Genomic DNA, 24,173 nt, shown 5'->3' with positions numbered 1-24,173 from the left:
GAGAAGGGAGGGGAGAGGAACACGAGCCGACCAATCTTGAAGCAGCTCTAGAGAGGGCTGGACCAATCAAAGACCAAGGCAGTCAGGGTCCCGCCTTCTGCAGGCCAAGCCCCCTAAAGAAAGAGCGAGCGCCGCTCCTTGCTAGGAAGGCCTGGGGAGGGTAACCAAGAAAGGGCGGGGCGGCATCATGACGTCACCCAGGGGCGGAGCCATCTGGGGGCAGGGTTGGGTAACGGATTGGAAGCCTTTCGCGCATGCGTGAGAGACCAGCCAGCCAGAGCACTAGCCTTCGGCTGGGCTGGGCTCTCCCATGCGGCTTTTGGAGAAACGGTGCCCCCTGATCATTGAAATGCATAGGGGAATGAGTCCTGATGCAGTGGGCTCTACCGGGCATGGACGCCCCGACTGTTGCATTCCAAAAGGGCCTCCTCCTGGGCCCCACGGAAGGCGGGATCCCCACTAGGCAGGCACTACCCGGGGCGGGGGTCCCAACTGAGCGGTTCCCTAGGAGGACGGGATTCCTTGCGCGGTACAGAAGTCACGATTTACAGAGGGCTGGGATCATGACAGCTCGATAGAGGACGGGGGTCCTGACCGAATGGACCCTATGGGGCACGGAAGTATGTGGTTCACAACTGATCTGGTCCCACGGGGGATGGAGGTCCGGATCCAAGGGCTCCACAGAGGACTTGGGTCCTGATCAGCCCCACAGGAACGCGGTCCTGATTGGTCCGTCCCGCCTGGGTGGGCTCCGTGAGGAACGGATCCCGCCCCCCTCCAAGGACAGATCCCCTGTCCAACTCACACTCCACGGGGACCCCGCACCCCGCCTGGCTGGTCTGAATGGGGTCGTGATGGCCCGAGGGACAGTGTGGGACATTGGACCGACCGGTCTCCATGGGACTGGAGGGTCCCACCACCCGCCCCAAGACCAGCCAGCGGTCGCCCCTCCTCTCCCGCGGAGGCAGGGTTGGGGCGGCGCCTGGCGGGCGGGGGCGGGTCCAGTGGGGGGGGGGCGCAGTTGCAGGCGACTGGACTCACCGGGCCGGGGGCTGGGGTGGGACCCGGCGGGCGCCATGGAGCTGCTCTCGGCGCTGAGCCTGGGCGAGCTTGCGCTCAGCTTCTCGCGGGTGCCCCTCTTTCCTGTCTTCGATCTTAGCTACTTCATCGTCTCCATTCTCTACCTCAAGTATGAGCCAGGTGAGCCAGGGCCGGAGGCTGGAGAGGACTGGCATTCCGGGGCGAGGGACGGCGGTTAACCCAGGGGTCTGGAGAAGGGGAAAGGCCTGAATCGTGGGGGAACAGTCCCAGGGACCGGTTTGGGGAAACAGGCAGGTGCTGGGATCATGGGGTTCGCCCATACGGGGCCGGACAGAGGGGAGAGACAAGACAGAGGGCAAGGAGAGAAGCTCCTGAGATTGTGGCGCTTGGGGAGGGGAAGCAGATGCAGGCTGGAGGAAAGGAAAGGAACGTGATTGCTCAGAGGAGAGGGAACAAGTGCTGGGGAGGATGCAGGGAGAGAAGGTCAGGGGTCCGAGCAGGGTACGGTCGCAGGAACTTGGGCGAGGGGCGTAGGTCGTGGTGAGGGCGCAGGCGGGTCGGCTCTGCTGGCCTGGCCAGACGTCCTAGCTGCCCGCAGCCGTGACCTCCCTCCTTGCCCTTGGAGCGGGGAGCCAGAACGGCAGCTGAGTGTCTATATAAGGGCCGGCAGTGCTGGGAGCTGTGATCAGGTTCAGAGAAAGTGACACTGGTGCCCCTTCCCCGCTGTGGCTCTGGGGCAACCTCCTCTCCCTTTCCCTGGGCCAAGGCTCTGCTGGATCTCGGAGCCCAGAGGGAATTCTTCCAGGTCTGGCCCGGATCCTTTTCACTTGCTGAGCAGTACTGGCCCTAGGGCAGGATGATTTGGGGTCAGGCTCCTCCCACCAGCTCCAGACCCTCATGGAGAATCGCTGGGGGGAAAACCCAGCTTCTTGGATTGTTTTTTTTTTTTTTTTTTGAACCATTTTTTTAAATGATGGTAAATGGCTTCCTTAGAATGCATTCTATTTTTATACAAGGTTCTGGGAGTGTTTCTTGTTCATCTCCTAGTATTTTAATAATTCTAGCACACCAGCAAACTAAATGGACAGTAGAATTTAGCTTTAGAGAAAAGACCAATCACCCGAAACTTTGTGATCTTTTCTCCCACTTAGATGTAAATTATCACTATATTCTCTGGAAGTAGCTTTTTTAAAGATGATAAAAATAGGTGCTTGTGTATATTTAAAAAAAAAGAAAGAAAGAAAGAAAAACTGAAAAGCCCAAAGGAAAAAGGGGATAGTTACAGTTGACATGGTGGCCACCATTCCAGACCTCACTTCTCTGCATTTATACCCCTGTAGTTACGGATGTAAATGCACAGTCTTATGCAAATAAGATCATACGCTGCCTGGCAAGTGTTTTTGTTCCATTTTATTTTAGCTCGTCCACATGCCAGAGTCTATTTCTCTAAAGGCTCTTCTGAAAAGCAGTTACTTTGCAAAGCAAAATAAGCTTTGTATTATCTTAGCCTGAACATGGGGCTGTATTTCCTGTCTGCAGATGAATTCCTGGTGGCTCAGGCCAGTCCCCTGGGCAAGTACGGAACCTAGAACACATTGGGAAATCGAAAATTGTGAAGGGCAGCAGCCCAGTAGGGTTGTAGGACACAAGTCTCGGAAGGAAAGAGGTCTCTGGGCTGGCTGGGAGCATGCAGAGGGGTTGGGATATTTCTGCTGGAGTCACAGAGTAAATCACCTGAACTTGAAGGACTGCAGCCTGAAGGTTCCTGAAGGCTGAAAGGGTTCAGTCGTTCTGAACCCCAGCAGCACATTAGAGGCTCCTGGGGGTTCTTAAACCCCCATCTCATCTCCACTCCAGACCAATAGAATATCTGGGATAGGGCCCTGGCATGCTCGTGTTTCAAGCTCCCCTCCCCCAAGGATGCTATATGCTGTCAAGGTTGAGAACCCCCTGGTCCGATCAACATTCAACTCCCTCCTTTCATAACTGGGGAAATAGGAAATGAGGCTAAGCTAATTTACATACACAATGAGCCTGTGGTCCCAGGGCTGGTAGATGACAGCCTTGGAATTCAAACCTCGGTCTGCTTGATCCCAAGAATCACTGCGATTGCTCTGGGGTACTTGCCTACCCTTAGAAAAGGGAGGCATTGGACTTAGCTGTTAGTCCCCCAGTTTGGTATTCCTGCTAAGCCTCTCTAAAAGTTTCTTCTCAGAATCCGTGTGCTGATTGCAGGACCAGTTACAGAATATGTGTGGATCCCTTGTACAGAAATTAATAATTTTGTGAACCTGAGAGCCAAGCTGGCTTTAAGGAATAATCTTCAAATTGGGAGTCAGTTCTGCTTCTCACAGTGAGTAAACACCAGGCTGGTTGCTTTGCTTACATGAGCTTCAGTTTGCTCATCTGTGAAATGGGCTCATTGGTAAAATAATCCTGGACTCCCTTTCCTGGCTAATGTGAAGATCTATTGAGAACTTTGTCAGTAGTCAGATCTAAGGCACTTGTGAGAGGTAGTAGAATTATTTGTAAGGCATGGGGTAATGTGTTTTCCAGGATGCAGGCATTTTCTGGGTCAGGCTTTTGTGAGAATCCTGAATGAGGATGAAGCACAAAGTGTGGTCCTCAGGTGAACAGCATCTGTGGCCCCTGGTTAAGAAATGCAGAATGCCAGGCTCCCCACCAAGACCTGCTAAAACAGACTCTGCATTTGAACAAGATCCCTGTAAGCATACTAATATTTGAGAAATGATGGGCTAAAAGAGGCTGGAGCTCCTTAATAGGGCAGGGAGGGCCAGGTCTGGCTCACCTCTAGGACCCTTAGCTCTATGCAAGAAGAAAGAAAGAAGTCGTGGATGCTGGCGGCATGATTGAAGGAATGAGTGAATGAATGATTAAATGACAATCCTGCCTACCTTAAGCCCTGACCCATGCAAAGAGCCTTCCAGACCAGTGGTTCTCAAGTATGGCTACACATTAGAGTCACCTGGGGAGCTTTTAAGACTCTTGTTGTCCAGGTAGCACCCCTTTATCATTAGAATCAGAATCGCAGGGGGTGGTACCATCACCAGTATTTTTTAAAGTTCCCCAGATGAGAACCAGCTCTGCACCAGTGTTTCCCAACCTCAACACTAATGACAGAGACAGATCATTCTCTGTGGCAGGGGCCGTCCTGTGAATTTCAGGATGTTTTGCAGCATCCCTGGCCTCAACCCACTAGATGCCATGAGCATACCCCAGCTGTGACAGACAAAAATGTCCCCAGGGAATTTCCTGGCGGTCCCGTTGTTGGGACTCCGCGCTCTCACTGCTGAGGGCCTGGGTTCAATCCCTGGTCGGGGAACTAAGGTCCCACAAGCCATGTGGTGGGGCCATAAAAAAAAGAAAAAAGTGAAAAAAAAAATGTCCCCAGACATTGCTGGTGTCCCTGTGGGGGGACACACTTACCCCCACTTAAGACTCATTGATCTAGACTGAGTCTCAAACCCTAATGCTTCCAAGGGCCAGGCAGGTCATATATGGAAAACAATAAGACAGCCAGGTGAGGACCGTCCCCAGGTGAGGTCCAGCCATGTGCATCTCTCCCTGATTGGAGCTAGAACCAGCAGAACTAATTTTTCAAGGGAAGCTAGAAATGTGATTTGTAGCTCCCTATGTTTATATGTTAGCTATTTGAACATGTCTTTTCTTTTTTAAAATTAATAGACAGTTTTTTAGAGCAGTTTAGATCCACAGCAAAGTTAAACTGAAAGTAGTTTCCATATGCTTTGACTACCCACCCACACCAACCTCCCACACAGCCTCCACCACCATCAACATTCTGCACCAGAGCGGAAACATTTGCTATAGTCCATGAACAAACATTATTGTCAACACCGTTATTGTCCTATTACCATTATTATCAGGTATTATCAACATCATTATCAACTAAACTCTGCAGTTGACATAAGGGTTCCTTTGTGTTGCACGTTTTATGGATTTTAACAAGCGTATAATGACATGTATCCATCATTGTAGTATCATGCAGAATAGTTTCACTACCCTCAAGCTCTACCTATTCATGCCACCCGCCCTTTTCCCTCCCCAAACCCCTGACAACCTCTGATCTTTTCACTGTCTTCATAGTTCTGCCTTTTCCAGAATGTCATAGAGTTGGAATCATACAGTATGTAGCCTTTTCAGACTGGCTTCTTTCACTTAGCAAGATACATTTAAAGCTCCCCTATGTCTTTTCGTGGCTTGGTAGCTCATTTCTTTTTAGTGCTGAATAATACTGCACGATACAGATGTTCCACGGTTTAATTATTCACCTATTGAAAGACATGTTGGTTGCAGTTTGAACATTCAAAAACTACTGTGGGAGCCAAAGAGAACTGTTCCTTGATCTCTGGTTTGAACTATAAGCTTTTTGAGGGTTGGGGACTGCTCACCCTCCAGCCTTTTGAGCAGGGGCTGCTATTCCATTTTTCAGTGGGGGAAACTGAGGAAGAGAGCTGAGCACAGAGGCTTGGGAGAGGGTGACTTGTCTTAGAGAAACTCTGTGAACACACTTCCTATGTTTGGACCTCACACTAAATAGCGCAGAATGGCAGCAGTGCTAAAAGTGCCCTGGGGAACCTTCTAGCACTTCCTGGCCATCCACAGACAGGACACCGACCCCCAGAGAGGGAATGTTGTGGAGCCCATCACAGGTCAGAACGAGGGTCCTGATAGGGGTTTCTTCCTTCCTCCTTAGGCAGACCTGATTTTTATAAGTCCATCCACTAAAATTTCCACCCACAGGTACTTTCCATTTCAGTTCAGTTCCAGAAATAACTCTCATATAATTGTTAAACACTAAGCAATTTCTTTTCATCTTCACAGATGCCCTCTGAAATGAATGATAGCGCTGGGTGACCAACTCACCCACATTCGCCCAAGACAAGCACCCAAAGTCCCAGAAACCCCTCAGCCCCAAGCAAACCAGGACAGTTGGTCACTCTAGACAGCATCCTCATTCTACACATGACTAAACTGAGACCCAGATAGGGGAGTGAGCAACCAAACTCACCCAGTGAGAGGGGAGTGCTTTGGTGGCAAACCTGGAATTGAAACCCACATTCTGCTGCTTCTGGGTGCTGCCCCAAGTACTCAGCAAGAGAAACCAAAAAGGAGCATGGCAAAGGGAAAGAGCCAGGGGGCAGTTTCTTGACCACTGCGTTGCTGTGGATCCTTGGGGCAGGACATCCCCACCAGCCTCAGTCTTCTCATCTGTAGCAATGGGTAGACTCATCCCGTCCTTCTAGGGTCGCTGGGAGGGTATTGATAATGAAAAGAAGCTCACAGACCTAGAAAACAAAATTGTGGTTGCCCAAGGGGAAGGGGGGCATGGATAAAATAAGAGTATGGGAGTAACAGATACACACTACTGTATATAAAATAAACAACAAGGCTTTACTGTATAGCACAGGGAACTATATTCAATATCTTGTAATAACCTATAATGGAAAAGACTCTGAAAAAGTATACACAGACAACGTATAACTGAATCACTTTGCTGTACACCTGAAATTAACACAATATTGTAAATCAACTAAACTTCAATTTTTTATTTTATTTATTTATTTGGCCACACTACGCAGCTTGTGGGATCTTAGTTCCCCAACCAGGGATCGAACCCAGGCCCTTGGCAGTGAAAACACGGAGTCCTAACCACTGGACCACCAGGGAATTCCCTTCAATTTAAAAAAAATGCATAATTATGATAATACACAGAGCATTGAATCATCAATATAACTTGGTGGAGGGAGTGCTTTCATTCTCCCTTTGACAACAGAGGAAACAGGCTTGGTGGGGAGAGGGGGCGGGGGCGGTTATTTGCCCAAAGCCATGCCAGACTGAGCAGTAGAGCCAAAACCCAGGTGTGTGACTTTTCTACCAGGCCTCACTCATAGTGAGGAGCCTACTTTGTTCCAGCAAAACCCAGGCTCCCATCCCCACCCCCACCCTCCCTGGCCTTATGGTCCCAGAGGGCACAAGAAAGACCCTGGAAAGAATTCAACCCCTGGGGGTTATTTTTAGTTGCAGAGGTATCCATTTCTGCAAAACATGGGTGCCTCACCTGACCCGGCCCCTGTAGGACCCACCAGCTGCTCGAAAGGATTAACTCTCAGCTGGTGACATTTTAAATAGATGCCCCAGAGGAGTAAAGAGAGCTTTCGGCTTCATAATGGAGGAAATTTGTAGATGTTGAGACTCAGGATAACCTCCAGGGCGGGGAGAAGATGCGCTTTGGGCTTGTGACTCCAGGGTAAGATTGAGGAGGGAAAATTTGATTCCAACCTCTACTAGGAGTTGGGCAAAGAAGGGATTAGGGTTCCCACCTGACAGAAGGAAAGAGCTGGAGAAAGAAAAAAATGGTTTGTCCAAGAACACGTGGTTAGTCAATGGGGGTGGTAAAGAGAAAGGGAAGAGTGTTGCTGACTTACTCTGAAACAACTTTTATGAGACGTGTTTCCTGATTCTAAAATGTATATGCAAGAAAGTGGATAAATAACTTGCAATCTGTTCCTATGATGGAATACTACACAGCAGTGAAAATGAATATTACCCTTGAAAATATTGTGCTCAGTGAAAGAAGCTAGATGCCAACGGCCACATCTTATGATCCCACCTATATGTAATGTATAAGTTCAAGAACATTTTTATCACTTCAAAAGGAAGCCCTCTCCCTATTAGCAGCCACTCCCCATCCCCCCTCCCCCAGTCCCTGGCAACCATTAATCTGCTTTCTGTCTCTATGGGTTTGCCTGTCCTGGACATTTCATAACAATGGGATCATACGTTATGTGGCCTTTTGTCTTTGGCGTCTTTCACTTAGCATGTTTTTGAGGTTCATCATGTTGTAGCATGTATCATAACTTCATTCCTCTTTAAGGCTGACTTGTATTCCATTGTGTGGATGGACCACATTTAGTTTATCCATTCATCTGTTGATGGACATTTGGGTTATTTCCACCTTTTGGCAACTGCGACTAGTGCTGCTGTGAACATGAGCATGAGTCTTCCAGAACCTAGTGATGGGTTCTTGTGCATAGGGCAGCATGGTACCATGCTGCCTACCCTAGGCTATGAGACCTCCTGTTCCTGGACCCCCATCCACAGCCATCAGAGAGGGGGCAGGCAGTGAGGGGCCCACGAGGGGGCTTGGTACAGACTGTGGAGCCTAGTGTGATGAGGCGGGAGAGCACCCCAAGTCCTTCTTGCTTATCAGCTTTACGGGGACCCTTGTTTTTTTGCAGTTATGGTGATTAAATATTTCAAAGATACAGAATAACTATCCCCACTGATACCTCCGTACTCTCTCCGTACACAGACTTACCAGATGTGAATGTAGATTTGCTTCAGATCTGGGTTTTTTTTTTTGTTTTTTTTTTAAAGAAATAGTGGCAGGCAGAGCCAACCCCATCCATTCCTCTCCCTCCCTCTCTAGATGTGACCACTGCCCTAAAGGCAGCCTATATTCTTCCCATGCCTGTATGTATACCTTTACCACTGTTTATGTATCTATGAAGTGCATGGAGCATTTTGTGTTGTTTTACATATACACATAAAATATACATAAACATAATCATTTTGCAATCTAACCTTTTGACTCAGCAATAACGTTATGGGATTTATCCCTGATGATACATCTAGAGCAGGGGTTCTCAGCCAGAAGGGAATTTGTCCTCAGGGGATACTTGGTAAGAGACATTTTTGGTTGTCACAACCAGGGTGGGGGTGGGCTACTAGCCTCCAATGAGTGGAGGCCAGGGATGCTGCTTGACATGCTGCAGTGCACGGGATGGCCCCCACTACAGCAGAGAATGATTCTGCCCCACATACCAGCAGTGCTGAGGGTGAGGAGTCCGGATCTAATTCATTTTTAAATATCTCCTCTGCGATGTTCCATTCTGCGTGACTCTACTCCCTCACTGAGAAACAGTGGACTCCACTTTTCTCCTGTTGTAACAGTGTGGCAGTGAAATCCCCCTCCCCATGTCCCTTTGCCCACACGCACTAGTTTCTTCTGAGCAAATAGTGAGGAGCGGAATTGCTGGGGCACAGGCGACTCACAGCTTCTGGCTTCCTCAGTATTGTCAGATTGCCTCCAAGCTGGTTATGCCTGTTGACCCTCCCAACTGTGTGTGTACAAGGGAAACCTGGGCTTTTTCCCTCTGGAGGAGGGGCAGATAGTCCCCTCCCCACTTCTCTGTGAGGTTGACAGATCTGAGAAGAAGGCAGCGCCCTCTATGGAGTACAGTGGACTTCATGTTTCTTTCCCCAACACGGGCTTAGAACATTGGACATCAAACCCAGGAAAGAGGCTTGGATGCCATGTTGAAAGGTGTGGGGTCTGTGTGGCCCTGGCTTGGTCACTTGCTTTGCTGGATATCCAGCCCATGCCAGCCTGACCAGTATATCTGGCATTGAGTGCCCCTTAGCTCTTAGGTTTCCTCTCTCCCCCCCCTTCCACCTTCTCCCATGCTCTCCCTTTGCCTGGATCATCTTCACACCTCCACCCCCGTCCTCTAGGAAATCCCTGCTCATTGTTCAGATCTCAGCTTAAGTGCCACTTCCTAAATGAAGTCTGACCTCCTCAGCTGGGACAGTTCCCCAATTAAGCCCTTCAAAGCACCATGTGTCTCTCCCTTATGAGGTTTAACCTTCATTTGTGGGATTATTTAACCACGTTTCCTCTCTACCGCACTATGGGCCCCACAAAGGTAATGCCTGAACCAGCTCTTGCTTATGGCTGCATCCCCAGTGCCTAGCAAGAGCCCAGCACATGGTCAGAGCTCAAAAGTACTCACTGAATGCCTGGGTGATCTTGGGTAAGCCATTGACCTTGGGGAGACTCTGTTGCCTCATCTGTCAGATGCTTTGTTAATTTCCTAGCGCTGCCATAACAAATGACCACAAACTAGAGGGCTTAGAACAACAGAAATTTATTCTCCACAGTTCTGAAGGCCAGAGTTCAAAGTTAAGGTGCCTGGTTCCTTCTGGAGGCTCTAGGGGAGGATGCTTCCATGGCTCTTTCCTGGTTTCTGGTGTCTTCCAGCAATCCTTGGCATTCCTTGGCTTATACATACATTACTCCAGTCTTTGCTTCTGTCTTCATATGGCCATCTGTATGAATTTCCTTTGGCTGCCATAATGAAGTACCACAAACTGAGTGGCTTAAAACAGAAATGTATTGTCTCACAGTTCTGGAAGCTAGAAATGCAAAATCAAGGTGTCAGCAGGGCCATGTTCTCTCTGATGGTTCTAGGAAGGAATCTTTCTATGCCTCTTCCTAGCTTCTGGAGGTGGCTAGCATCCTTGGGTTCCATGGCTTGTAGATGCATCCCTACAGTCTCTACCTCCTTGTTTACATGACCTTCTTCCCTGTGATATGTCTCCTCTTATAAGGAACACCAGACATTGGATTAAGGCCCACCTAATGACCTCATCTTAACTTAATTACATCTGCAAAGACCCTATTTCCAAATAAGGTCACATTCACAGATACCAAGTGTTAGGACTTAAACATATCTTCTTGTGAGTTCAACTTACAACACCTTCTTCTTTGTGTCTGTGTCTCCTTTTTTTGTCTTTTATAAGAACACTCTCATTGGATTCAGGACATACCCAGATGCTCCAGGATGATCTCATCTCGAGAGCCTTACCTTATTTGCATCTGCAAAGACCCTATTCCAAATGAGGTTTTGAAGGACATGAATTTGGGGGGGGGGGTGTCCCTCCTATAACTCACTATAGGCAGGGATATTGATCCCTACATTACCTGTGGTTGAAAGCCTGGGCTCTGACGCTGAAGCCTTGAGGATGGTGTGAAGGTACGTAGTTGCCTGGGACACAATAGTAACTCAATTAAAAAAAAAAGAAGTAGCTCAATAAATAAAGGGAGCAGGGGAAGTTGTTGTTATAATGTAACCAAAAGTGCCCAACACAACCTCAGTGCCTAGGAGTGTTCAGTCCACGTTTGCTAGAATGTAACCTCCATGTGGACAGTTCTTTCACTAACAATTATTTATTGAGTAACTACCATGTATCAGGCACAGTACCAAGCACACGGGGTCAGGGGAAGGGGGTGGTTCAGCAGCAGGTAAGACTGATAAGGTCCCTGTACTCACCAAAGGATTAAGATCAAGTCAACTTGTTGAGTGTATCAATAGTATATACAGGTATTTATGTCAGTAGCTTCACACCTAGTACACAGCATAAAGAGGCCAAGCGTTCAGATTTGACAATTTAGAGACAAAAGGCATCCAATCTCTAGAAACAAAGAGAAACTTTCCCCCCAAACTCCCAAAACCTGAACTAATTATTTCTTTTGATTAGCCTTTTGACTAATAGATTACATATTGTAAGCGTGTCATCTCACATCCACACTGAGTAGAGTTTTCATTGGATTAAGTAAATTGTTTATTAAAGAGAGGCACTGGGGAATACTACTTGGCCATAAAAAAGAATGAAATAATGCCATTTTCAGCAACAGGGATGGACCTAGAGATTATCATACTAAGCGAAGTAAGTCAGAATGAGAAAGACAAATACCATATGGTATCACTTATATGTAGAATCTAAAATATGACACAAATGAACTTATCTACAAAACAGAAAAAGACAGATGTAGAGAACAGACTTGTGGTTGGCGGGGCGGGGGTGGGGGGTGGGGGAAGGGAAGGTGTGGGAGTTTGGAAATAACAGACGCAAACTGTTATATATAGGATGATAAACAGCAAGGTCCTACTGTATAGCATATGTAGCACAGGGAAGTATATTCAATATCCTGTGATAAGCCATAATGGGAAAGAATATAAAAAATAATGTTTATATATGTATAACTGAATCACTTTGCTGTATAGCAGAAATTAACACAGTAAGGTAAATCAACTATATTTCAATAAAATAAAATGTAAAATAAAGCTTAAAAAATAGAGTCATTGGTACCAGCTCTGGCTGTGAGAGCTAAGTAGCTCTGTCTTATGACTTAATTCTAAATTCATTCTCTGGAAAATGAAACTAGTGGGGGAGGGAAGGAATCAAGATGATGAAATAAGTTGTCACACCAGGAGACACCCAGGTTCCAACTCAGGGGTGTGGCTGTAGAAGATTAGGACAATAGTAGCATAAAGATAGAACCTAACTATCTCAAAAGATTCAAAAGACTGTCCATTTCTTCCTTTTGAATCTTTTGAGATAGTTAGGTTCTATCTTTATGCTACTATTGTCTTAAGATGCAGATCTACTAGAGAATGGACTTGAAGATATGGGGAGGGGGAAGGGTAAGCTGGGACAAAGTGAGAGAGTGGCATGGACACATACACACTACCAAACGTAAAATAGATAGCTAGTGGGAAGCAGCCGCATAGCACAGGGAGATCAGCTCGTGCTTCCTGACCACCTAGAGGGGTGGGATAGGGAGGGTGGGAGGGAGGGAGATGCAAGAGGGAAGAGATATGGGGACATATGTATATGTATAACTGATTCACTTTGTTATAAAGCAGAAACTGACACACCATTGTAAAGCAATTATACTCTAATAAAGATGTTTTAAAAAAAAAGATACAAAAGACTTAAGTGTGTAGTATAAAGTGTATTTGACTAATAGACATTAATCCTGTACCTCTAGTGTTTTTTGTAAACGTGTTTTTAAAGAACTAGACCCCCTGCCTTCATTTTAATTTGGGATCTTAAAATACAGTTTATCTTGAAAGAGTTTAAGACTCATAAGAAATTGCAAAAATGGGTTCTTTCTTTTTTTTTCCTGTGGCCATGCCACAGCTTGCAGGATCTTAATTCCCCAACCAGGGATTGAACCCCTGGCAGTGAAAGTGCTGAGTCCTAACCACTGGACCACCAGGGGAGTCCCAGAAGTTGCAAAACTGGAGCAAAGAGTTTTCAAGTCCCCTTCACCCAGCTTCCCCCAATGACAACATCTTACCTAATGGTAGCTCATTATTTAAACATGAAAATTGGCGTCAGAATAATACCATTAACACCAACTACAGACTTTATTCAGCTGTTTTTACATGCACTTTAAAAAATATAGTCCTTTGAAATTTTGTCACATGTGTAGATTGGAGTAACCACCACCACGATCAGGATTACAGAATGGTTCTGACACTCCAAAGAAACTCCCCTGTGATGCCCCTCTATAGTTAGATCTTCCTTTGAGCCCTAACCCCTGGTAACCACTGATCTGCTCGCTGCCACTCATCACTATGGTTTTGTCACTTGGAGAATGTTATATAAATGGAATCATATGCAGTATGTAACCTTCTGAGATTGGCAGTTTTCGCTGAGTGTCACACCGTTGAGATCTGTCTGGGTTGTTTTGTGTATCCCTGGTTTATTCCTTTTTCATTACTGAGTAGTATTCCATGGTACAGATGTACCATGGTTTGTTTATCCATTCACCCATTGAAGCCTTTTGGGTTGTTTACAAATAAAGCTGCTATGAATATTTGCATGCACGCCTGTGTGAATACCAGATTCTCCTTTTCAAACAAAATCTTATGCCAAACTCTGAGGTGAAGCAGTAAACGAAGTTGTGCTCTGGTTGAAACGGGAGGAAGACCCAGGACATACTTGCTTGGTTTCTCCTCTGCCCCTGCAAACCCTCACGGTTCCCAGGAACACAGTTTGAAAACCATTGCTCTTGGGAGCCCATCCTCTCAGACCATGGAGGTCTTGGGTTATCAAGGCTGCAGGATGTCAGGACATGGGCCAGTTCATTCCCCTATCTCTGTGGTGCTCAACTTTGTTGCACAAAGGAATCACCTAGAAGCATTAAAAAATCCACAAGCCCAGCCACATCCCACACCGACAAACCAAGACCCTCTGGGATGGGAAGCAGGCATCAGGTGTTTGTAAAGTCCCCAGGTAACGGATGTACAGCCAAGTTGGAAACCGATGCACTGAGCTATCTTCCTTAGGTGTGGGGTCCCTATTTCTGTTTGCTAAGTTAGTCCAGTCTTTTGCATTTTCTTGCCTTGGGTTTATAAGAAGACTCAATTTAGTATCATTTATGAATGTTTATCCTCAGTTGCAGAAACTGTGAACTGTTACAATTTTTTTCTTTGTTATCCTTTTATTTTTTAACAGCTTTATGGAGATGTAATTCATATACCACCCAATTCACCCATTTAAATCACCCCATTCACTGGTTTTTAGTATATTCACAGAATTGTGCAACTATCTCCTCCAAGCTGGATCCTCTAGCTTTTACCCTCCCATCTCCCCCATCCCCTCCAGCCCTAAGCAACAACTAATCTACTTTCTGTTTTTCTATGTGAAAAATTGAATAAAGTACAAAGACCAAAAATGGGGTGGAGTCCACAGAGTGGTGGGAGCCCAGAGTTGGGAGTGACTGGCTCAGTAAAGCAAGGAAGCCTTCCTGAAGGAAGTGGCATTTGTGCTTGGCCATTTTTGCTTGTGTCTTTGTTCCTTCCATGCTGCTAGCATGGGATGCACGCTCTCCCTCCTCACCCTGTTAGTATAATTCTGCCTTCAAGGACTCCATTATCCAGCTTTGCTCATTGCTCTTTCTACACCGTTCCTCACATGTGGGCATGCCCTGCACTGTCCCCTTCGGTACCAATACCTGGTGGCTTCCCTCTGCACTGATGGGTCTCCCCCAGCAAGATAGGGCTCCGGAGCTCTTCAGCTCCACCTTTCAAATTTCTTCTGTGCCTTCCTATCTGGGGCCAATCAAAGCTCTTTACTCAGCAAATGAACATTCTCCATAAGAGCACAACTTAACAACAGAAGGACAACCCAATTTTTAAAAAAATACACAAAAGACTTGAATAGACATTTCCCCAAAGAAGATATAGGAATGACCAATACGCACATGAAAAAGTACTGAATATCACTGATCACTAGGGAAATGCAAATCAAAACCACAATGAGATATCACCTCATACCCATCAGCATAGCTATTCCTAAAAAACAGAAAACAACAAGTATTGCTGAGGAGGTGGAAAGGTTGGAACACTTGTGCATTACTGATGGGAATGTAAAATGGGGCAGTTGCTGTGGAAAACAGTATGGAAGTTTCTCAAAAAATTAAAAATGGAATTAACATTTGATCCAGCAATTCCACATCTGGAATATACCCAAAAGAATTGAAAGCAGGAACTCGTACAGATATTTGTATGTTCATGTTCTTAGCAGCACTATTCTCAATAACCAAAAGGTGTAAGCAACCCAAATGTCCATTGATGGATGAATGGATATGTAGAATGTGGTAGATCCATCCAATGAAATATTATTCAGCCTTAAAAAGGAGAAAATTCTGACACATCTTATGACATGGATGAACTTTGAGGACATTATGCTAAGTGAAAGAATCCAGTCATAAAACAACAAATACTGTATGATTCCACTTACATGAGGTCTATAAAGTAGTCAAGTTCATAGAGACAGAAAGTAGAGTGGTAGGCGTCAGGGACTGGAATGAAGAAGGAATGGATAGTTAGTGGGTTTTTTGGCTGCGTTGGGTCTTCGTTGCTGCACGTGGGCTACCTCTAGTTGCAGCGAGCGGGGACTACTCTTCGTTTCAGTGCACGGGCTTCTCACTGCGGTGGCTTCCCTTGTTGCTGAGCACCGGCTCTAGGTGCACGGGCTTCAGTAGTTGTGGCGCACGGGCTCTAGAGCGCAGGCTCAGTAGTTGTGGCGCACGGGCTTATTTGCTCCATGGCATGTGGGATCTTCCCAGACCGGGGCTTGAACCTGTGTCCCCTGCATTGGCAGGCGGATTCTTAACCACTGCGCCACCAGGGAAGTCTGAGTTAGTGTTTAATGGGGACAGAGTTTCAGTTTTGCAAGGTGAAAAGCTATGGAGATGGATGATGGGGATGGTTGCACAATAACATGAATGTGCTTAATGCCCCTAAACTGTACATTTAAAATGGTTAGAGTGGTACATTTTATGTATATTTTACCACGCACACAAAAATTTTTTAAATAAGGAGAGACCAAAAGTACAGGTATAAGCTTATAGGGATCTTGGCATCAGCCCAAGGCAGGAGTAGCTGTGTCAAAGCTTTCCCCAACTGCACGTTGTCCTGTCTCTTCAAGCTTCAGTCTCCTCATGGGGATAATAAGAGTGATCACTTGGCTGCAGTCATCAACGAAGATTTAATGTCCTTCCTATAAATGCTAAACCCAGTGTCTGAGACCTGGGAATGCTTGCTAATGAGCTGGTGTTATTGTTATTGCCACCTCTCTGAGCTTGCAGGAAAGAGCCCCAGCCTGGTTCTGCCTTCTCTCTGTGTGACCTCAGACATGTGTGCACCCTCTCTGAGCCTTGGTTCTTCCTCTGAAATGGGCAAACTGCAAGGCATTGGGTGGGCACTCTCTGAAGGCAGCTGCATTAGGATGGGCTGAACAGAGGGCATAAAGGGTGAAGCATGTCCCAGATGCCCTGGTGATGGTGGGGGATGCCCCATGCCCCTCAGGAGCAGTCGAGCTGTCCCGGCGCCACCCCATGGCATCCTGGCTGTGTGCCATGCTGCATTGCTTCGGGAGTTACATCCTGGCTGATCTGCTCCTCGGGGAGCCCCCGGTCGATTACTTCAGCAACAACTCCAGCATCCTGCTGGCCTCAGCCGTCTGGTAAGAATCACTGGTCTGGTGGGATGTGGGAGAGCAGAGCAGGCGGGCAGGGTGACCCTGCCACCTGGGATTGGGGAGGCGGGAGGTTGGAGGAGCTAGAACCCACCAGCACAACCTCCACAGTGGTCCTGACCCACCACTTTCCACTGCCCAGCTGTCCTAAGCCCGGCAAGTGAGAGCGAGGGGTCTGGACACAACCTCATCTCCGAGGGGCCCCAGGGTCTGTCTCCCCCTGAGGCTTGGCATTCTCTCTCCAAAGGTACTTGATTTTCTTCTGCCCCTTGGACCTCTTTTACAAGTGTGTCTGCTTCCTGCCGGTGAAACTCATCTTCGTGGCCATGAAGGAGGTGGTGAGAGTCCGCAAGATCGCCGTGGGCATCCATCACGCACATCACCACTACCACCACGGGTGGCTCGTCATGATCGCCACTGGCTGGGTCAAAGGTAAACAGGACCATGATGAGGACAATGGAAAAGCACCCCAGCTGAGAACCCCTGTTCAGTGGGACATATCGGGCACCCCAGCTGGCACAGCCATTGCTCTGGGCTAAGGGATGTCAGGACGGCCTCCTCATCAGTAGACACCTTTAGGGTAACTGAGAAGATTCTTCCAGAAATTTAACTATCAAAGGTAAATAGGACAACGAAGCAATGACAGCTGATGTCTCTAGAGCAGGATTTCTCAACTGTGGCCCTACTGACATTTGGGGCTGGACCATTCTCTGTGGTGGAGGCCATCCGATGCCTGTAGCACCTACCAGTGTGACAACCTAACTTGTCTCTAGACGTTGCCAAATGCCTCCTAGAGAGGAAATCATACCCCTGTAACTACAGAGGTTCTTACACTTTGTGGACTACAGCCCTTTTATCAGCCCAGTAAAGCCTACAGACCCTTTTCTGTTTTTTAAATGCATAAAGTAAAATATATAGGAGAATAAAGGAAGCCTATTACTTTAAAGTAGTTATAAATTAAAAAAAAAATATGCTGTAGTAGCTTTATCCATCTTTACTAGTGATTAAATAGCAGACCTTACAGTGGCTCCTAATAACTCCCAGACTTTTGAAGTGGTGCTGAGCACAAATGATATTCTGAAACCACCATCTGCAACAATGGGAATGTGAAAAGAAAAACATCCATGAGTTCTGTTGGTGACAGAATCACACACTTGCAAATCCTGCTGAGGTAACTGCCTCCCTTCATGATGGAAGGAAAGGCTGGATTTCAGTGAGGGATGTGAAAATGAAGATGTAATTCTGTTTCCTGTCTGGGTTCATAGACTCCAGGTTAAGATCCCTGACCCAGGGCAAGTTTTGAGTTGAGGCCTTTGTGCATCTTTTCTCATTTGATCCTTAAGACTCTCCTTTAGGAGAAGGCTAACATCATCTCTTTTTACAGAGGAGGGAAATGAAATGACATGCCCAAGGTCACACGGCTATGGGGACACAGCTGGATTTGACTCCAAGTCCTCTGAATTCAACATCCACGTTCCTAACAGCTTTGGAGCCCTCCTTTTTATCCTCCTCCATTTATGCTAAGAGGTAGACCAAGATAGACTTTGAGACAAAAAAATATTACTAAAAATATAGAGGGACAGTTTATAATGTTGGGTCACTCCACTAAGAAGATATAACCATTATAAACATATATGAACCTAAAAACAGAGCACCAAAATACATAAAGCAAAAGTAGAGGGAAGTTAAAGGAGAAATAGATAATTCAACAGTAACAGTTGCAGTGGTGGACCAAGGAGTAAAAGGAAGGCAGGGAAAGAAGGCTTGAGCAGGTGCTAAACACCACTGGGCACCAAATCCCTGCTGACCAAAGTGGGTACCCCCAAAATGCCTGGGTCTAGAATCATCATCCATTGAGTCAGAGTATCCTCAGTACCACCGACATTTAGGGCTGGATCATGCTCTTTGGTGGGGGCTGTCCTGTGCATTATAGGGTGTTGAGGAGCATCCCTAGCTTCAACCCATTAGTTGCCAGTAGCAGCCCCCTCCCCAGTTGTGACAACCAAAAATGTCTACAGATACTGCCAAATGCCTCCTTGGGGGCAAAGTCATCCAAGATGCAAACCCCTGGTCCAGTGGTGCATATCAGGCATCCCAGTTAGCACAACCACTCCTGGAGTGGGCGTCCAAGCCTCTTTAGCCAATACATTTGGGGTAAATGGGAAGATTCTTCTAGAAATTTAACCAGAAATCTTGACATGGGTCTCATTCTCTCTCCAGGAAGCCTGTACTACAGAGCAAATTCCCCAGGGGTATGACATGCCTTCCAGAGGGCAAGTGGCTTGAAAAAGGTTGAAAGCTCAGAACCCAGAGAGAAGAGAGGCTGGGGGTGGGGAGCCCTCTGGAAGCCTCATGCACAGCTCAGGGTCCTGGATTGGGAGCATCAGGGCAGACAACCCAGATTTGTCCAAGACATACCTTGCAGGTGGGATATGACCTCGATTACTTCATGCTGGTTTTGCTCCAAATGTGCTGTGTGACCCTCAGCAAGACTGTCCCCTCTCTGGGCCTCAGTTCCCCCACCTGCAACTGATGATCATACACCCCAGGCTCAGTATCCCTCTGGAGGAGACTCCAGAAGCAGAGAAGCCGCTTCCTTGGGAATTCAGCCAAGAAGAACAGGGAGCTGGCAGTGGCGGGCTTGTTTAGAAGTACCCTGTCCCATAGGCTCTGGTGTCGCCCTCATGTCCAACTTTGAGCAGCTGCTCCGAGGGGTCTGGAAGCCAGAGACCAGCGAGATTCTGCACATGTCCTTGTGAGTATCCCATCCTCCCTATTCCCTGGGCCTGACCCTGGGTTGGATACTCCTGGTAACTTGGAAGTCTCAGCCCCTGATTCTCCTTTCAGAAGCTTCCAGAGACCATGGCTGGGGGACCCCGGAGGTAGAGCCCTAACACTACCTAGGGGCCAGGGGCAGGCAACGTTGCAGGGTGATGAGACACTTGATTTGGGTTTTGAAGAGTGAATAAGAGTTTTCTGGCAAAGAGGGAACTTCTGGACAGAGGCCAGCACCTCTGCCAACTCTCATGTCAGAAAAGAGCAACGATTCTGCCTGGTTCTGCAGGGTCAGGGTACAGATTGTGGGTGGGAAGTGAGGGATGCAGGATGTAGAACACAGAGCGTGGGTGAGGAGTGTGGCTGGGGCTAAGTGGGGAACACTGGGCAGGGCCAGATGGCAACATACAGGACTCAACCCAGGACCCCACAGGGCATTTAGCCTAATACATTTTTAAAAGACCTAAAGGTTCAAGCTAGTTAAATTTTCTCCCAATCTACAATAAAGCTGTTGCCATTAAAATATGACAACATTAAAAGGCTCACCCATATGCCAATGAAAACTATCTTCCATTTCATATGTTGGAAAACATAACTTTATCTCACTTTATGCCCATGAGAGGTTTGTTCCCACACTCAGTTCATGGACAGGGAAATGGGGGCTCAGACCGCTGTGTCCCTTGCTACTAAGAGGGCAAGTGGCTTCCCCTCTCAGATTCTATTTCTGCCTCATCTGCTGAGTGTGAAGGCTCCATCACACACATAACCCTCTGACCCTGGCTCCTGGTGCATGCTTTGGAAATATCAGGTCGAATTATCATCATTAAGTACGTGCGGTGAGCGACAGACTTCAGAAACAGAAGTCACTGGTCTGTCTTCTGCAACAAGTCAAAATATCGGAAGCCTATTCTTCAAGGAAGAAAAGGAAAATTAAGAAGAACTGTGTGTTGTAATCCCACCTTCTGGGGGCGTGCACTGTTCAGAAGTCCCCAAGACCACCCTCAGGTTTGACAATTTGCTAGAAGGACCCATAGCACTTGGCCAAGCCATTATACTTAGGATTATAGTTTATTACAGATTAAAACTGGCAAAGGTAAAGACATGTGGGGCAGCATCCAGGGAGAGACTAGGCGCAAGCTTCAAACTGTCCTCTCTCAGTGGAACTGTGTGGACAGCACCTGTCTCTCCCAGCATCCATGTGTGACTGTATGCGTTGAAGATTACCAACCAGTAGTGCTCCCCTGAGCCCTGGTGCTCAGGGGCTTTACTGGGGCTTGGTCACACAGACATAGCTGACTGCCTGCATGGCTGACCTCAGTCTCCAGTCCCTCCAGAGGTTCAGCTGATACCATGTGGCCCAAGACCCCACCCTAAATCACACCATTACCATCTGGTATGACCCCAAATCCCCAGGTAAACAAAGACACTCCTATCAGGCAGGACATTCCCAGGGCTTAATGGATACCTTCCAGGAGCAGGGCAAAGGAGAGACCTCTTTTGGGGCCAAGGTGGCTCTTTACTGTACAGGGAGATCCCCCGTCATCCATGTCACATGGGCGCCTTCCCACCATGCACTCTGGAGAAGCTGGGATGGGTGCTGGGACCAGCAGGGGTGGGCAGAGAAGGGGGCCTGGGACAGTGGTACAGAGACCTGAGCCATGCAGAACCTCCCAGTAACCACAGCTACCCCCTCCAGCCCCACCAAGGCCAGCCTGTACGGAGCCATCCTCTTTACCCTCCAGCAGACCCGCTGGCTCCCAGTGTCCAAAGCCAGCCTCATCTTCATCTTCACCATGTTCATGGTATCCTGTAAGGTAAGCCTTCCTGTCCTGATGCCGACCCAAACCTCCCAGGCTGAGGTTAGGGAGCTTAGGCTCATGGCCTTGAGTGTCTGGGGAAAGGACAGCCCTAAGGTCAAGGGGTGGGGAGCTTGTCAGTAGGTTCATGCATGGGAGAAGGGTATGAGAAGATTAGTGTCCAGCAGGTGGGGATGGCGGTGAGCAGAACAAGGTCTTCCAGGCAGAGGGCCCAGCAGGGGCAAAGGCCAAGATGGGGGCAGGAGTGTACGGAGTCTGTTTGGAGTATCAGGGCCTTGTGCCTCGGGCATGGAGAGCGGGCTGGACCAGGAATGGTGCTGGTCTGACCCTCAGGCCTTGAGTTAGGGTCACCCCCTACCCAGGAAAGGTCTTCTGGGGCCATGCACTCTTCCCTCCCCGTGGAGCTGAGGGACTTCGCTGCTGGCTCCCCGGGAAGGGACCACAGGCCATCGCATAGGGAAAGGGAGTGAGCGACTCCAAGCCAAACACAGCTCCTCTCTGAGCCCAGGTGTGTGTGTGGGATACTCCTGGGGAAAAGGTGACCAACTGTCGTGGTGTGCCTGGGTTTTTAGCACTAAAATCTCGCCTCCCAGAAAGCCCAGGACACTTGGTCACCTTCTTAGGGGTGCATGCAGCCAGAAGGCTGGGTCTGGGCTACCTCTGCCCTTCACCTGACTGACCTTCTCCCTTTTTCCCCCCCAACCCCCCACTTTGCTTCTGCCTCATTCTCCCTCTGGCTCTGTCGCCTCTCCTGTCCCTCTGCCACACAACCTCAGGTGTTCCTGATGGCCACTCACTCCCACAGTTCCCCTTTTGATGTTCTGGAAGGCTACATCTGCCCTGTGCTGTTTGGGTCGGCCTGGGGGAGCGACCATCACCATGACAACCACGGTGGATCCCAGGGCGGCACTGGGCCTGGCCCCTCGCACTCAGCCCTGCCCACCAAGTCCAAGGAGGAGCTGAGTGAGGGCTCCAGGAAGAAAAAAACCAAGAAGGCAGATTAGAGGGCAGCCCTGGGGGCATTCAGGGCACCAAGGAGAGGACCCAGACCCAGGACCTGGGCTCAGTTCTCCCCTCTCCAGGCCTCTACTTCGCCATCTACAAATTGGAGCCATTAGCCCCCCCTCCAGGGCTGATGCAGGGGTTAAATGAGATATGGGGGTGAAGGGCATTTGTAGGAATGGGGGGGTCCCTTTCTCTTTCTGCCAGGTCCCCATAGAGTTACAGCTTTTGCGGGGGGGGGAGTTCACAGAATCCCAGCAGCAGCTCCAGCCGGAAACCCTGGCCGTTATGTTCTTGGTTCTATTATTTCCTCTCTAAAATTACACCTTGACTCCAAAAGAATTTCAAGCCACGTTGAGGCTCATTCATTTGACGGACGTTATACTAAGTGTCTGCTGTAAGGTAGCTGCTGTGATTTCCACGTCTCTTCTTGCCGACTTCTCCTGGGCATCCCTGGGCAAGTTGCCTCCTGCTCTGAGCCTTGCGTGCCCAATCTATATAGTGGCTCCTCACCCCATTCTGTATGCAGGGGCTGATGTGAGGCTGGACGTGAACCAGATTTCTAAGCTCAGAAGCACAATGCAGTTAGGAGGGGAAGCCTTGGTGGATGTTCATTGTGTGTAAAAATGGCTTTGCATTTTAGATCTTTTGTGTTTGTGGACTGGAGAACCCCACAAGTTACTTGGCACAAAGGAGGCCTTCAGGAGACATGTCTAAGCCAGACTTGAGAGCATGGAGGGTGGGGAAGGCTTGTTCTGATCCTTGGCTTCAGGTTGTTCCTAAACCAAAGAAATGCAGCTGGCTGGTCAGGGGTTCCAAGATCTGGCTCTGTCCAGGGGCTCCAAGAATTCACTGTTGGACCTGGGAAGCTCCATGAGACCTCCCTCATGCTGTCATCCTTCATTGCCGCTCACTGAGTCATTCAACAAACACATGCCTACTATGTGCCAAACCTTGTGCTGCTGCTAGACAGGCTGGGAACTTGATTCAGGGTGTGTGAGGGGGATGGGAGCTGAGCGTCCCTCCTGGCCATCTTCATCTCAGCCTAGGTCACCAGGACATCTGAGAGGGGTAGGTGGGTTGGGCATGGCCAGTCTCAGATGGGGTTGGGGCCCAGACCAGGCCAGCTTGGGGCTGCCCTTTGTACACGGATGCTCAGAGCATGCTCAGGGCATCAGCCTGCAGCTGTGTCAGAGTGGTGTGGGATTGTTGGGGTTCCAGGTGTTGCCCAGCTATTGGGAAAGTGCCTTGATCTGGTGAGGCCTGGGAGCTAGGTGGGTCCTGAGGCTGTAGGGCCCCCAAATTCCTCCTTTTGCATGTCCATCAAGGCTCAGCCTGAAGGGTCAGCAAATAAATTTGTTGTGAAAGAACCCTGATGCGTGTCTGATTCATTCTTGCTCTTTTGGCCTCGCGTCCCAATGGGAGTCCTGTGAACTTAGAGACGCATGGAGTTTCCAGGAGAATGAGGCTTATGGCAGCCCTGGATCACCAGCGGGAGATAGAGGCAGTGGGTGAAGTCTGCGGGGCTTGGAGTTAAGCAGAAACGGGTTTGATCCTCACTCTGCCATTGACGGGTCATGGGGCTTCCCCTTCTCTAAGCCTGTTTGCTTCTTGGGAAAAAGAGGATGATCATTATCACTGCCCTTCAAAGACAGGTGGAAGGATTAATGGGAGTGGTTGGGATTTGCAGCTAAGAGTCTGTGCAAAACCCTGTTAAGAGAATGAAAGTCAAGCCGCAGACCGGGAGAAAAATCTTTGAAAATCACACATCTGATGAAGAGATTGTATCCTGCATATGTAAGGAATTCTCAAGACTCAATAATAAGAAAACAGTCATTGGGGAAATGAGTGGGAAGACACCACTTCACACCCACTAGGAGA

The 24,173-nt window shown here is 48.2% G+C and overlaps 1 protein-coding gene across 1 annotated transcript; it reads left to right on the top strand.

Moving 5' to 3' along the window:
* Positions 1–1,033: 1,033 nt before the first annotated feature.
* TMEM38A (transmembrane protein 38A) lies at positions 1,034–23,662 on the top strand. Its single transcript, XM_029219233.1, has 6 exons — positions 1,034–1,200; positions 16,530–16,686; positions 16,946–17,130; positions 19,366–19,453; positions 21,170–21,287; positions 22,067–23,662. The coding sequence occupies exons 1-6, from the start codon at positions 1,077–1,079 to the stop codon at positions 22,292–22,294; spliced, it is 900 nt and encodes a 299-aa protein (XP_029075066.1). The 5' UTR covers positions 1,034–1,076; the 3' UTR covers positions 22,295–23,662.
* Positions 23,663–24,173: the final 511 nt, after the last annotated feature.

This window comes from Monodon monoceros, unplaced genomic scaffold, assembly GCF_005190385.1.
Source record: "Monodon monoceros isolate NGI ecotype Baffin Bay Population unplaced genomic scaffold, NGI_Narwhal_1 Super_Scaffold_12, whole genome shotgun sequence".
In the NCBI taxonomy this organism is placed as follows: Eukaryota; Metazoa; Chordata; class Mammalia; order Artiodactyla; family Monodontidae; genus Monodon; species Monodon monoceros.
This window is presented reverse-complemented; position numbering and strand designations above follow the sequence as displayed.

What these genes read in the sequence shown, in the direction of transcription:
- TMEM38A (XM_029219233.1), top strand. Translation starts at nt 1,077, where the DNA reads ATGGAGCTGCTCTCGGCGCTGAGCCTGGGCGAGCTTGCGCTCAGCTTC. An exon ending in CTACCTCAAGTATGAGCCAG is followed by an intron (nt 1,201 to 16,529) that starts GTGAGCCAGGGC and finishes CATGCCCCTCAG; the next exon opens with GAGCAGTCGAGCTGTCCCGG. An exon ending in CTGCTGGCCTCAGCCGTCTG is followed by an intron (nt 16,687 to 16,945) that starts GTAAGAATCACT and finishes CTCTCTCCAAAG; the next exon opens with GTACTTGATTTTCTTCTGCC.